Source organism: Chamaea fasciata, unplaced genomic scaffold (genome assembly GCF_029207755.1).
Source record: "Chamaea fasciata isolate MVZ Bird 193981 ecotype frontalis unplaced genomic scaffold, bChaFas1.0.hap1 SCAF_6, whole genome shotgun sequence".
Taxonomy (NCBI): domain Eukaryota; kingdom Metazoa; phylum Chordata; class Aves; order Passeriformes; family Sylviidae; genus Chamaea; species Chamaea fasciata.
The window spans coordinates 63,415,313-63,429,980 of record NW_027094091.1 but is presented as its reverse complement, the minus strand read 5'-3'; the positions used below and the strand labels follow the sequence as shown (position 1 = coordinate 63,429,980).

The following is a 14,668-nucleotide window of genomic DNA, read 5'->3' as shown; positions in this document are numbered from 1 at the left end:
CCCCAGTTACCATGATGGGGGCCCCAGGGGAAGCCAGTATTAAGCAGGAGCTTTCCCCAGCAGAAACCTGCAGCTACAGTAAAGGATCCCAAGGGGAAGCCTGCATTGCGCAGGAGATCTCCCAAGAAGAAGCTGAACTTTATAGCATGCTCTCAGACTGGGATGAATTTACTGAAGATGACCTGTCCGATAGTGATGTTGGCAGCTACCAGGAAGCTTCAGACTGGAAAGTCTGCCCAGCGCAAGGCCTTTCCCAACCACAGGTCAGTAACTCCCTCAGTGTCTTTGACTGGGAAGAGTACAGCAAAGCACGAGCTGTTCCATGGACATGTCAGCAGTTTCCAGGAAGTGTCAGATTGGGAACAGTCCGTTGGGCATGAGCTTTCTCAAGCTTTCTCAACTCTATTTTCCGTTAGCTGTCTGGAGGGGATGGAAGGAGATCCTCTGTGCAGTCCAGTCAGGAAAATGATGGTGACCAAGATCTCCTGCAGTACGGCTGGAAAGAGACCATTGGGGACAAGGCCTTGCTGCAAGAAGACGAGTGGGATGGAATCAGCATCCTGGAGCTCTCCAAAGACCAAGACAGAGAACGAGGACTGGCAGGGTTGGCAGGAGGCGAGTTTCTCGTGCCAGTTCCCTGCCAGGCTTGGGTCAAGGATGAGGCATCTGAGCCATGCCCCTGGGGACTGCTCCCTGCCTCGCCCCTAGAGGACAGAGGGCCTCGTGTCTTCCAGGAGCAGCTGCAAGAGGTCAGCATCCTCAGCCAGCAGCGGGGCCCCTGGAAGAAATGTCTCTCCCGGCTTCAGCGGGCTCTGCGGGTGCTGCGCAGACTGTTCTTCCCCTGCCAGGCCCCACAGCCCCAGGATTAGGGCTGACCAGGACCCTGCTGCAAACTGCAGGACCGTGACACACCAATCCTTCTTCAACAAATAAAAGTTGTGTTAAAAAATAGTAGTGGAAATAGTAGTAGAAAAAAAAAAAAAAAACACAAAAAAAACCCAAAAAACCCACAAAAAAACCCAACCAAAAAAAACCCCAAAAAAACCCATCACACCAAAAATCCTACAAAACCCTCCAAAAGGAAGACAAAAACAAAATAGAATAGGAATAAGAAGAAGACTATGAAGAAGATGAAGAAATGGTAGCAGTAAATTAGAATAGGATTATAGGATTTAGGAATAGGAATAGGAATAGCAAAAGAAGAAAAAGAAGAGATAGAAGAATTCGTAGTAGTAGTAGCAAATAATTATAATAATGAAAATTTTAAAAATTATGATGATAATGGTATTAATTATATTAAGGTAAAATACACCTTCACACATGTTCCAGAGTCACAGTGTAGTTTGGGTTGGGAAGGATCTCAAAAATCATCTAGTTCCATCTGGTTATCTGTGTGTGCCACGGCGCCTCACAGGGGCTCTGGGCACACCAGCCTCGTCAGAGACTGCAATGGTGTGGGAAATGGCTTCAACATTGCCAGGAAGGACACCTGCCCATTATGGCAAAACTGAATAAAGAGGCTGAGACCACCCAAGCCCACCCCTCCTTCACCTGGCTGCAGCTTTGGGCTGGGACTTGGGCTGCCCAACACAACCTGAGATACTGTCTAGGTGACACTAGTGCTCAATTACCTCTGCTCTGGGGACAAGGAAAAAACACTAAGGCAGGAGAATGCATCCACAAGAAGCCAAACCCAGCGGCTCTCCTGAAAATCACCTTGGGCCAGGCTCGGGCAGGGAGGCCACAGCCCACAGGCTCATCTGCTGAGGCCACGTTTGCACACACTGCCCAACACCAGCAAGGGAGAAGGAGAGTTCTGGGGCTCTGCTTTAACCTCTGGTCAGAGGAGATGAGCTGATCGATTTCTGCCTTGGTTTTAAATCCAACACATTTTGTAATTATGTCCTTTGAGAGAGAAACTGTTTTATTTTTATTTCATTAGAATTTGAATATTGAGTTGCTCATGGGGAAAAAAAAGCCATCATCTCTTTCTGTGGTATTTGTCAAATCTATGTTATAATCTTCAAAATAGAATACAAGTCACATATCTGAAAGTTTTACTCTCACTTAGATAGCGCTTTACATATCATTTAATTGCTATGGTTTATAGAATTCCAGAAATATTTGTGAATTTGTGAATTTCAGTGGGAAGCTTCTAAAACTGATGATGATTAAAGGCAAAACTTACCTTTTCCAGTGTAGGCCTTGATTCCGTTTTGTCTAAAACCTTTTAGGGGTGTGAGAGAAGTCATAGTAATAACTGCCAATTTCTAACCCTGTTCCTAAAAAACTGGTTTTCATGAGTGAATGAGACGTGCCTTGCACATTTCAGTGAGTATAATGGAGTGTCCTGGGAATTCAGTACTCCTGAATTTAATTCTGTGATGATACTACTCCAAGACTGAAGGGAAGGAAGAAGAAGATACCTTTTCTAACAGAACTTTTTGAGGTTATGTTCCAAAGGCATCTAAAATATTGCTTTACAATCATGTACAAAAAGGAGCTAAGTGATGTGAAATTTTACGTCTACTAGGATCATCCTACAACCTAACAAACTGGCACCTAGCTGCTCAAAGTAGGCTGGTATCATCCTTATGTAAGAATAAAATACCACGGAAAAGAAATGATATGCTAAAAGTTTGTACAAGGTTTTGTTTGTGAGTGGAGTGGGAATTTTCTATGTTTGCCTTTGCTTTTTTCTTTTGATTTTTGTTTTAAATCTCCCTGTAATACAAAATTATTTAATGATTTCCTAAATATTTTTAGAAAAAAAATCAACAAAGTTACTTCCTAGAAAAAAAGGAAGATCTGTCTCTGGCATGTTATTTTGAATTATACAGTCATATAGTATTTCTAAAGAATTTATAAGCTAAGATGCTTAAATGATCAGTTAGTCTAAATGAGTCCGTTCATGACTTCCAAGCAAAAAAAATAATGCAGAAAATGAAGTGTCTTTTTCCATTCTCTATGGAAAAGCCATGGAGTATGATGGAGCAATGTGTGGTGATTGTCATGATCACTCTGATTCTTGGAGAAGGATGAGAGCCGATTACATTGCAACATCATCTCTTCCAGAGATAACGAAAAAGAAGAAAGAAAATTCTTTTTTTTTTTTTTTTTAGTGATTACTGTACTAAAGTTGAATCCTTATCTGAAACTTACTCTAACTGAGCCCAAGAGCATTTTTATCAATTTGCTTATAGTAGTATTTTTCTAGCCTTTTGGATTTAGATTTTTAGAAATACTTGGATAGACACACAGCTAAAATTTTCTTATTCTGAAGTCTTTTCCTTTTTCAGCTTTAACTTTCAGCTAGTGGGAGAGGGATGAAAAAGAATGAACAAACATACTTAAGAAGGAACAAGCATACTTTTAAGAAAGCTGTTGTTGTGGTTAAATTTAACCTAGATTGGTTGTTCTAGTTTTTTGTTTTGGGGTTTTTTTTTTTTGTTTGTTTGTTTGTTTTCTGGATAGGCTTAGGCTATGGTAAATTAAAGTTGAAGTGTCCCTTTGTGAATCTGATGAAAGTTAGCAAGGCCTTGAATAGTTTAATGTTTTTAAGACTTTTAAACTGAGGTGATGATTTCTTTGGTTTGTTTTCTTTTTCCTTTGCCTTCACCCTCTTCTTCTGTTACAACACCCCTAAGGTACAGTTTCATCTTTAGGATTCTCTATCTTTCAGTAAAGGAAAAAACCTGACATTCTGAATATTATGATCAATAAAAATCCCACTGCAGTTTTTTTTCTATGAGAAGATGTGTTACCCTTGGGGTTCAGTCTTAATTTCAGTTTAAGTAGTTAGAGTTGGTCCTTCTGCAGTGGATCTATGGTCTATTTTAAGTGTCTTTGTAGCCAACACCTCAGGAAGCAAGTTGAGGGGTCCCATTGGTGCTCATTTCCTCAAGCTCTGACTCTGCATTCCATCACTCATTCCTGGCAAACTTGGTGTTTTCCCTCTCCCTGTTCCAACCTAGCTAAAAGCTCTATGAATGAGCTCCACTAGCTTCTGTGCTAGAGCTCTTGTTCCATTCTGAGATTGGGGCATCCCATGAAGTGTCAATAGAACAGATGTTGAATAGATCATCCCATGGTCAAAAAACCCCACATTTTTCTGATTACATCAGCCTCAAAGCCACTCATTAAACCTGATGGATCTACCTATTTCTATCGGTATTATTCCTTGTTCCTGAAGGATTGAGGAAATCATTGCCTGCGCTCCCAATCCTTCAACCAGTTGCCCCAAGACCCTGAAGTCTCTTTTGATTGGCCTCAGACTTCTTGTTGTAATTTCATTGCTACCAGTTTGAACAACCAGTAGCAGATAATAATCAGAGGGCCTTAGTAAACTGAAGAGTTTTCCAGTAATGTGTCTCATCTAAGCCCCTGGGAGACTGCAGACTTCCCTGTTATTTGGGTCTCATCATAACTCTAAGTTTGAAATGGGTATTTGCTTGAATTTTTCATTTAGGGAATGATAACAGGTAGATTCCTTCTATGTTTAATTTGGCTGAATTAGGCCTTCTGTTAAAAAGAGAAATTTACTTTTCAGGAGAGGACATCTTTGTAGGAGGGAATTATTAAATGTATGGACAGTTATGGTCCTGCTCTTCTGTAGTTACCCCATGCACCCAGCAGAAAACTCTAACAGGGAATGAGTGGTGCATTTGTGGGTGAGCATCTTCTGGAGATTTAATACCAAAACTGATCCTTAGTTATCTCTGAAGTTATCAAGTTTTCAGGAAAATTGCAAGATTCTAAGATGTTGGGGTTTGGAGAGATAGCAGACGTACTGTAGCACAGAAGGTTTACATGACCCACAGTCTGTATGTTTTATATCTGTTTTGCAGCAGGCTAGGGACAGGTGTTGGGAGTTTTCATTTGAACTGGTGTTGGCTGGGTACAGAGGACCTTTAAAAGGGTTTCAGATACCATTTTCTCTCATATCTCTGACTTCAGGCAGTTGAAGAAGTTTGCCTGTCACTGTAGAAGAGATGTCAAAACAATCCAGTAAGAGGAGACTGAAATCCTAGAATAAGCTGAATGTTTAAATCCATTATTAAAAGACATTTGTTATTAAAGTTACATGACAGAGACCCAAATAAAATGAGTTTAATAGAGATTATTTGAATTATTTTTTTCTTTGCTATGTCTTTGACTATTGCAACTTCTTGCAGTCCAGCGAAACTCAATTGCCATTAATATGTTCAACGTAATTTTATTCATAATAATACATAGACTATTGAAAAATATTTTATCCATGTCTGTTCCTTGAAATGAGTCCAGAACACTGGGAAAAGTGGTTATTGCTCTCTCTTTGAAATTAAACAGCCCCTGATATCCCTCAGAACTCAGAACATAAGGACTCCCAAATTTGGAAGGAGACTTTGGTCTGAGCTGCAGCCATCAGGACCTCCAGCAATGAGATTGCCTCTTTTCCACCCAGCTGGACAGAGAGTTCAGAATGGGCTGGGTTCCTTCTCACGTCTATTCCATAGCCTGAGGCAGCAGACAAAGGGGCTGAAATGAAAAGGAGTCCAGCCAGAGGGCTTCAGTCACCAATTAGCTCATTTCACATCAGCCATGTGGCTTTTAGACAGAAGTCTGGAGCCAAGTATTTCCAAATTACCTGAAGTAAATTGCTTCATAGCTTGTTACTAAAATTCCAAAAAGCCAAGAATTTTTGGCTGCTGTATGATATTTAATTAAACTCCATGCATCTGATAACTTCTCTGTGTGATGTGGCACATAGCAAATGCTTATGCAAATTTCAATATATGGTAAGGGATAAAAATCCAAAAAGTTGAAACTGTTGTTTTATTACAAGGAAAAAGAGTTTTTTTTTTCTTTTTTCTATACAAAGGATTTAATAAAATCTTATACCAACTTGCATTTTTTGCAGCTAGAGAATAAAAGAACAGAAATAGCTATGTTGTGATTCCAGGCATGACTCACACATTTGAACTCTGTACAACTTTCTCTCCAATCAGACATCTTCTACATCTTTGTCTCCCTCTGTAGACTTTGAGAAATAATTTCTTATTCATGATCCTAATAGCTACCTACCCACTGAACAAAAAGAAAATTTCCATCTCAGAGAGTAGATAATCCCTGTAAGAAAAAAAAAAAACAGAGGAAGGAAGGAAGGAAGGAAGGAAGGAAGGAAGGAAGGAAGGAAGGAAGGAAGGAAGGAAGGAAGGAAGGAAGGAAGGAAGGAAGGAAGGAAGGAAGGAAAGGAAGGAAAGGAAGGAAGAAGGAAAGAAAGGAAAGAAAAAGGAAAGGAGGGAAGGGAAGGGAAGGGAAGGGAAGGGAAGGGAAGGGAAGGGAAGGGAAGGGAAGGGAAGGGAAGGGAAGGGAAGGGAAGGGAAGGGAAGGGAAGGGAAGGGAAGGGAAGGGAAGGGAAGGGAAGGGAAGGGAAGGGAAGGGAAGGGAAGGGAAGGGAAGGGAAGGGAAGGGAAGGGAAGGAAGAAGGAAAGGAAAGGAAAGGAAAGGAAAGGAAAGGAAAGGAAAGGAAAGGAAAGGAAAGGAAAGGAAAGGAAAGGAAAGGAAAGGAAAGGAAAGGAAAGGAAAGGAAAGGAAAGGAAAGGAAAGGAAAGGAAAAAAAAAAGAAAAGAAAGAAAGAAAAGAAAGAAAGAAAGGAAAGAAAGAAAGGAAAGAAAGGAAGAAAGGAAGAAAGAAAGGAAGGAAGGAAGAAAGAAAGAAAGAAAGAAAGAAAGAAAGAAAGAAAGAAAGAAAGAAAGAAAGAAAGAAAGAAAGAAAGAAAGAAAGAAAGAAAGAAAGAAAGAAAGAAAGAAAGAAAGAAAGAAAGAAAGAAAGAAAGAAAGAAAGAAAGAAAGAAAGAAAGAAAGAAAAGTATTGGCTGCTTTTGGTCAGCTGTGAAGTTAATGGCATACATCCCAGATAAAATAATGGGTTAAGAAATATTTTTGAAGATGCTTATAGGGAATTTCTGTTCTATGCTAGTTTAACACAGAAGTCAGCATTAATATTTATGTGAGAGAATTTAAAATGTTAATATGAGAGGTTGGCATTGTGAAGTTGAGGTAAGCTAATGTGGTCTCCTCTGTGTGTGTAAGATAGTTGTGTGTGTGGGAAGGGTATGGCAAGGAAAGCCACTGGTTGCAAAAAGTCTTAACTTAGAAGATGTTCCTAAACTTTGATGTGATAGAAAGGGAAAGTGTGTGGTGTCTCCAAGGAATGGGTTTATGCTAAGATACGCTCTTTTACCATGACTAATAGGCAGAAATTATTACTAAGTAATATTTTATGCAAAGGTAAAGTTCTATGTGACTTGTAATCTGAGGCATCTCTTGTATGCAATCTGTAGGAAGTTGACTAGCTGGTTAAGATTGGAGACTGTTACAGTCTTTTACCATTTTTTAGATTTTCCTTTATATTTGGATTTCCAAATTCTGGGGGGGAAAAATAGTGATGCTTCGTGAAATGCAAGGTCTTTGTGCATGTGATTCAGAGTACTGTGAACACCACAAATTAAAACATAAATTGCATCTCACAATTACAGTATTTTCTTATTTTTCTGTTGTTTATCCTAAAGCACAGCCTCACAAACACTAATAAATAAAATAAATTCAGCTTCAAGTTACTTATCGAGTTGAAATATGTTCTCTAAAGAGGGTCACAGAGACACAAACTGTCAGAATTCCATGTCTTGCTGACTATCTCAAACCATTACTTCAAGTGTGAATATATATTTGTCATTCACTGACAAGGCAGATAGCATCAAGTACATTTTTTCTAATAAAAAAACCAAAAAAATCCAAACAAACCCAGAAAGAAAAGAAGTTTAATGACAGGTTTATTGATGTGTCACAGCACTAAATTAGGAACTTGCAAAGAACAGAGCATGTCGAGTTGTCCCTCAAGTAAGTAATATTAAATACAGCCATCCACCTATGGTAATGTGTGATATAGAGAGGGGATAACAAATCTGTCTTGTCAGTGGCTCTTGCAGAAGTTTAGTTTTGAAAACAAAAAGTCAGGAGAATAATACTGTAATGTGTTGATAAAGCAAGAAAGACTTTTTAGTTTTCTACTGGTGTAGCACAAACTTCAATGATATTTAAGAAATAGCATAATGTCTCTTTGCTCTTCTACTTCTCCTTGAATAGAGCATGATTAGGGAGTGTTTAATTGAAAAGAAGTTTATCCATTTTTCAGTTTATTTTCAAGAGAGTCGTGCATAAAATGTCATGGCAAAGAGAATGGGAGGATTAAATAAGGAAAAGGAAAAAGCAGTTTTATCTTTGGAAATATTAAACTTCTGTATTTCTTTTTATATATGTGCATGTATATAGAAAAAAAGTATGAAAACTCATTTTGTATTTGACTTTTGAAAAATGTATTTATTTAAATTTCGATCCTACACACAACCGGTAGAAATCAGAAATTTTTGACATTGGAGTGAGACAGCAAAACAAAGAATGAAGTTCCTTGAGTTCTGGAGGAAAAGAGTTGAATATAGAAAAGATAAAGTTTAAAAGTTTAATAGTAAGACACTACCTTAAGGTGAGAAGATGAGGAAATGAGGAAGCCCATTCTTATTTTACCTTTGTAAAGTACTTTTTTATGATTTTGAAGAAAACTCCTTTAATATCTTGGGATTTTTTCAATTTTGACAAGTAAAACACTTCTTGAATATTTAAGTGCTCTTGGACAACCCAATATTTAGAGTATTTGGAACATACTAAGTGCTTAATGCAGCTAATGTTCCTTACTAATAGGATACCAAATACTAAAACCTACAACTAATCAAATAACACATCCCCAAACAAAGAACAGCAACAACAAAACCCCTCTCAAACCAGTGATTCTTGTTGGTGTTAACAAGAGGTAGTACTGCTTGCTCTCAGCAAATTTTGTTTTGTGGGGGTTTTTTTTTTGGTGTTCTGTAGTTTTTTAGTATTTTTTTACATAGTTTTCTTGTGGTCCTTTGCTGGGCAGGAATAGAAATAGCATCTCATTGTAATGGAAGTTCCAGAGACATTAGGAGGTCTTACATTATGGATAAAAATGTTAATTTCTCTTCCATAAACAAGTAAATCAAGGAGCATAAAAATTTATGTAGGAGAAGGGAATACAGCTGACCTCAACTCCTGATAAGTAACAGCTGTGTTAATTACCAATACAGCCTCACCCCTGAGGAATCACAGCTGTATCCAATAAAGATAAGTGTGATAAAAGGAAGTGGGTTAGCTGGTGAGGGGAATCATGAAGGAGGAGGAACCTTAAGGAAGAGGAAGGGATTGGATCATGAAGATGAAGACTCCTGAGGAGAGGAAGCCCCTGCTGTGAGGTCAGTCTGGGTTTGCAGTCAGAGCCTGTTGTTGGAACCTACGCTCACAGTCCAGGTATTATTTTAGCTGACCAGGTAAAAGCCTTCAGCCAGTTTAGCAGGAAATAACTAGCTGTCAGAGGCTGCAAGGGAAACCTCCAGTAGGAGCTTGCTGCAGGCAGAGTCAGTGAATGGTTGGAGTCAGGATGGCTGAGCTGTAAAGAGGAATCAACCGGGACCCTTTTCATGCTGTGATAAACAAGAGGTCTGTGTCTGGGCTCATTTCTACTCACTAACAAGAGGGCTGCTGCAACAAATTTACTTGCTAAAAGTTGCAAAGCAGATCAACAATGGATTAAAAGCTCCTGTGTCCTGGACTGAATCCATTATGTGAGATATTTTACTTAGAATTGGTCATTCAGCCATTAAAATCAAAACCTAAAAGAAGCATTACATTTTTAACAGATTTTTTCCATCTTCAGCTCTAGATGGGTCCATCTGTACAGTGCGTCCTATGTCAAATTGCTTTATTTTGGATGGGTGATAATGAGTATGTTTTTCTCTCTTTGCCCTTTCTTCCTTTTGGATTAGTACAGCGTTTATTAATTCTAATTAACCTTGCACTAGGATGATAAGTGTAATGAGAATCTTGAATAACGTTTAGTGATAACAGAAACACAAAGATGAACTTTTGCTTGCTTGCCAGATGGAGTTTTACCAGTGTCTTACTGCTCTGACTCACAAAACAAATATATGATTTTATGTCTCCTGGGGTACATATATATATACAAAAGTGCTCTTGGTGGTAAATGTCACAGCAAAAGCAGGATTGAAGAATTACAGGATTTTTTTTCTTAATATTTAAATGTATTTTAATTCAGACATGCAAAATAAACTCCAAAAAGCTTCCTCAAAATTGTCTTTGTGAGAAAACAATAAGGTGCAGATTAGGAGTTTTGTTCCCCCTGTCCTTTTTGCTACAGTTTTTTTACTAGCCATCAAGTCAAGGTTGTATTAAAACGGAGTGTTTCGCTATCTGTGAATAATTAACTTCATTGCAAATGCAATAACATTCTAGGTGTAATTTCCTTTACTAAGTTTGTAGAAGATCTTTCTAAGAAATTTATTATCATTGCTAAATATATACATATTATATATATGTGTATATATAAGCAGACACATTCTTGTGCTGTTTTGGGTTGTATGAGTATTTATCACCCCAAGCTGCTTCATCAGTGCACATGCTTTAGGACAGACAGGGCTATTTTGTTTTCACAGGTTGGAATTGTGTGAAGCTACACTGAAAGAACCCAATATTGACAATGAAGTGCTCATACCTGCAGTGACAAGTGCTGCAACAATAATCTCTCTCTCAGGAGTTTCTTTCTGACCAGGCTGCATTTCCTGAACTGTTAATTCATTGCAAGTGTATGGAATGTATAGACAAAGCTTTCCATGTGATTGCCGTTTATCGTGGAATTGTTTGGCTTGTAAGAGACCTTACGGATCATCAAGTTCCCTGACATGGGCAGGGACATCTTCCACTAGACCAGGCTGCTCCAAGCCCCATTTATCTGGGTCTTGAACACTTCTAGGGATGGGCATTCACAGCTTTTCTGAGTAACCTGTTGCAGTGCCTTTCCACTCTCGCAGAAGAATTTCTACCTAATATTTAATCTAAACCTGCCCTCTTTCAGTTTTAACCCATTACTGCATGCCTGTGTAAAATCCCCTCCAGCTCTCTCATAGCTCCTTTAGGTACTGCATGACAAAAAAGGAAGTCTGATGCCTCTTTGCCAGCTGGTACTTTTGGCTTTTTCCTTGTTGTGTGGGTCTATGTTGGGCGCACTGTCTGCAGAGGGATTGGTCTCCCTAATACCATGAAAGCTACAGACACAAACTTAAAAGGTTTTTTTGCCTTTGTTTTACTGCATTGCAGTTTGTCTTGGATAACTATTTCCTATTTAATAAAGAATTGACCTATTAGGAAAAAAATATGAACAGGGATTTTTTTTTTTTTGTTAAAATGAACTTTAAAAAAATGTTGTCGTTACTGTGTAAGATGTGATGGAGTTAGTTAAAGAAGCATCCAGATTCCCCATGGTATGTGTGACTTCTGTATGGTCTGCTACAAAGTAGGACCTTAGATTTTAGGAGATAAAGATAGTAGAGTCTTCGGGGCATTTAAAACGATAGTAGATTTTTTTTGCACTTTTGATATCTGATGGCTCAGTAACACACATATGTGGTGTGTTTGTGTTGATTGTATGGCTTAGCTACCTGCATTGCAGGGAAATACTATTGCTACCTGAATTTTACTGAACTGATCTTGGAGCACATCTCCAGGTCAGGCAATTTCATTATAATAATTTTATAAGTTGGAACCCTTAGGACAGTCTTTTTGAAAGCCCTTAGCAGAGATAATTTTAAGTACTGGTTTAATGCTTCCATCACCGTCTGTGTTGCTATGTCCCCTGTGAAATGGCTGGTGCCTTCAAGAGGTGGGCTTGAAAATTCCAGTCCATAAAGATAATACCCCAGCATATTAGTAACTTGGTCACCTCTCCTGTATTTTATGATGCTGTCACATTATTCTAGAGCAATCTATTTAAATCAGACAGTGCAGTGTGGACCATGACAAGCCTGAGGCTGGCAATCCACAGCAGCAGATTATTTTTGTCCTGGACAAGAAGAGACTGCTAATCACTAAGGGAACAGTTCCTGTCCCTTGCGTATCACTCAGATAAATTATTCACCTCTTCTCTCTTCCCAAAAGAAATACCTCTTCAGCAATAAAACAAATATTTTGAAGTTTATCTGAAGAACTACCAATATATCTGATTCCAGTGAACTTGCAGAAAGGATATAATTTAGACTGTATCGTCACTTGTGCACTCTTGCTCTAGGTTTTAGTAATAATTACAAAACCCAAGGATGTAAGAACAAGGCAAGGTATTTAATTCAATATGAATGTATTTTATGTTTGGAGAAAACCATTTTTTAGGGTTGGAATTTTTGCAAAATAGTTATCAAAAGTTCATTTCAATTTTTTTTTTTGTGGGGTTCTGGTTTTGTCTTATGGGAAGGCTATGAAATTTCTCACAGTGAGTTGTAGCTGTTGATATATTCTGAGACAAATAGAACTTTTGCCAGTGCATTTAAATGCTTCTGTGCTTACTGACCTACAACGTTTTGCTGGATCTATGTTGCCTTCTTTATATCAATAAATAAAAACATATTAGTATTTTAAAATGAATGCAATTTTTCAAAATCTAATTTATGAGCCTTTAAAACTGTAAAGCAGGATCGATGATCTGCGTTCATTTTGCAGAACTATGATGACTACAGATGGTGCAAGGCATTGATGAATCAGTCTCTTATTTTCTAATGCTACAGAATAAAGTCAGCTGCTCCATGTAAATGTGAAGAAAAAGCTTTGTGGGAAAGAAACCCTGTAGGTCTATAAAACATGCAGTAGAATGAATGTGAAATTGATACATAGGTCTATTTGTGACTTGGAATATGTATCTTCACATATTTGAATGAAAATTTGTATCACCAGAAGTTTTTCTAGATTTGTTAAAAAGGATGTAAAATGTCAGGTGCAGAAAATACAAAGGTGTGGAGAAGTACCTAAGTGCCTCTTCTTTGCTTCCTATCATTTACCTTGACACAGAACTTTTGTTTGAGTGTTTGATGGCACTTATGAATTTCTTCTGCTATTAAGCATCATACAAAAGCTTTCACAGATTTAGCAACACGTCAGTAGCAGTTGCTCTCTTGTTAAATGCTTTACAGTGAAAAGAGTTGGGCGATAATAAGGCACCTGCTTAGGAGTGAGAAAAAGTGAAAGGAAGGAGGGGGGAAAAAGTCCTGTGTTGAAAAGTGATTTTAATGAGTGTGTGACTGACTTGGAAGAGAGAGCTTGATGCTTTTTTCTAGTATCATGTGATGAATATCACAAAACTGTTTGTAAAAGAATTAAAATTCACTGTTAAAGGTTGGACTTCCTTCCATTCTGGCCCATGGCAGGTGCTCAAACTTCTTATAGACAAGCCACAGGGTCATAAATATTCAGAAGCTCAGGCATGCTTGAGAAAAGGAGATAAAGAATTTTGTGCATTCTTGAGGGCCTTTTTGTAAAAACCGTCTATCATTAGAAATAGCAATTCCAGCATTACATGTTTTCTCTATCTGGAAGGAAAAAGAATATATAGAAACTAGTTATAGATGTGCAGTACAGCCAAATTTAAGCTTTGTTTAGTTATAAAGTCAAAGAGTTGCCATGGTCAGTGGTGAAATAAAACTGAATCCTGGTGTAATTGGCAATCTTACCAAATCCAAACCAAAACAAACAACAAAAAAAAGCATGTCAACAGCTCTATGTAATCTTTTATTTTGAAGCAAATATTCTACCTAGCAAAGAGTTTTACTACTGGCCATAGATGAAGTGGAAGTGAATTAGTGGTGTTTGTGTTTTTTTTTTTTTTTTTTTTGTTTTTTTTTTTTGTTTTTTTTTTTGTTTTTTTTTTTTTTTTTTTTTTTAAATCTAAATCTAGTTTCAAATACTGGAGCACCACGATAACACTGCACTAGCTGTTGGCAAAAGCCAGTGTGAGGTTCATGGGCAATGTTACCTTCCTAATGCAAAGATGACATGTAGATTATAATTTAGATTTCTGATTTCCAGTCAACAAAGCTGGTAGGCTGCAATTACGTTCTTTCCTTTCAAGCTATGTTGCATTTAGGCTAATAGAATAGGAATCATTTCCTTTGTATCTGCATATACACAAGGCTGTCATAGGAGGAAAAAAAATTATTAGGGAACTCACTGCCACTCCCCTGCCTGGACTCTGCCACCCCTAAATGGGATCAAACAAGTGTCAACTCAAGACATTTACCATGTCTCTATCAAGCAATTTGGATGATTTGGTGGACTGTGCAAGTCAAATGTGTCTCTCCTCTCTTGGAGATATTACTAAGGCTGTCTTTGGAAAGAGTTGGACCTTTGAGCTTTCAAATATGAGATAAACCAGAGGGACTTCAAAGCTGATTTCAAAATACTGTTTTATGTCTGCACATTAAAAAGTGCAGGCTCCAAAGAATGTTGGAGAAAAATAGTTGTTGCCCCTCTTTCTCTCACTTTTTAGTGGAGGAATACAGAATTTTCATCCATCTAACAGTACAAGAATTTTAATTTTACTGGAACTTTTTCTTTTTTTTCCCTTTGTAGTGACAAATCTATTACTCATCACAGTCATTCCTGCTTGGTCACAGACTCTTTTTACTTCTGCTTCAGCTCTAAAAAGTCAGCCTACACACAGGGTTGGTTTTTCCTTCATGCATCAAAGATGGTAGAAATTCAGAGAGTGAATAACT

At 38.0% G+C, this 14,668-nt stretch overlaps 1 protein-coding gene and 1 long non-coding RNA gene across 11 annotated transcripts in view; both read left to right on the top strand.

Annotated features, from left to right (window-relative positions):
- LOC136291491 (uncharacterized) overlaps positions 1-2,725 on the top strand; it is a 113,472-nt gene extending 110,747 nt beyond the window's left edge. For 4 of the 5 annotated variants that reach the window (XM_066186642.1, XM_066186643.1, XM_066186641.1 and 1 more), the window contains 2 exons: positions 61-263; positions 417-2,725. In XM_066186642.1, the coding sequence (XP_066042739.1) occupies positions 61-263; positions 417-869 (656 nt within the window). In that variant the 3' untranslated portion in view covers positions 870-2,725. The remainder of the gene's footprint in view (positions 1-60; positions 264-416) is intronic. The other variant, XM_066186644.1, reaches the window with a different exon arrangement.
- Positions 2,726-9,230: 6,505 nt separating this feature from the next.
- Positions 9,231-14,668, top strand: part of LOC136291488 (uncharacterized) — a 35,598-nt gene continuing 30,160 nt past the window's right edge. For 5 of the 6 annotated variants that reach the window (XR_010721565.1, XR_010721564.1, XR_010721563.1 and 2 more), the window contains exon 1: positions 9,232-9,310. This is a non-coding gene — a long non-coding RNA (uncharacterized lncRNA). Of the gene's footprint in view, positions 9,311-14,668 lie in introns of all 6 variants that reach the window. The other variant, XR_010721566.1, reaches the window with a different exon arrangement.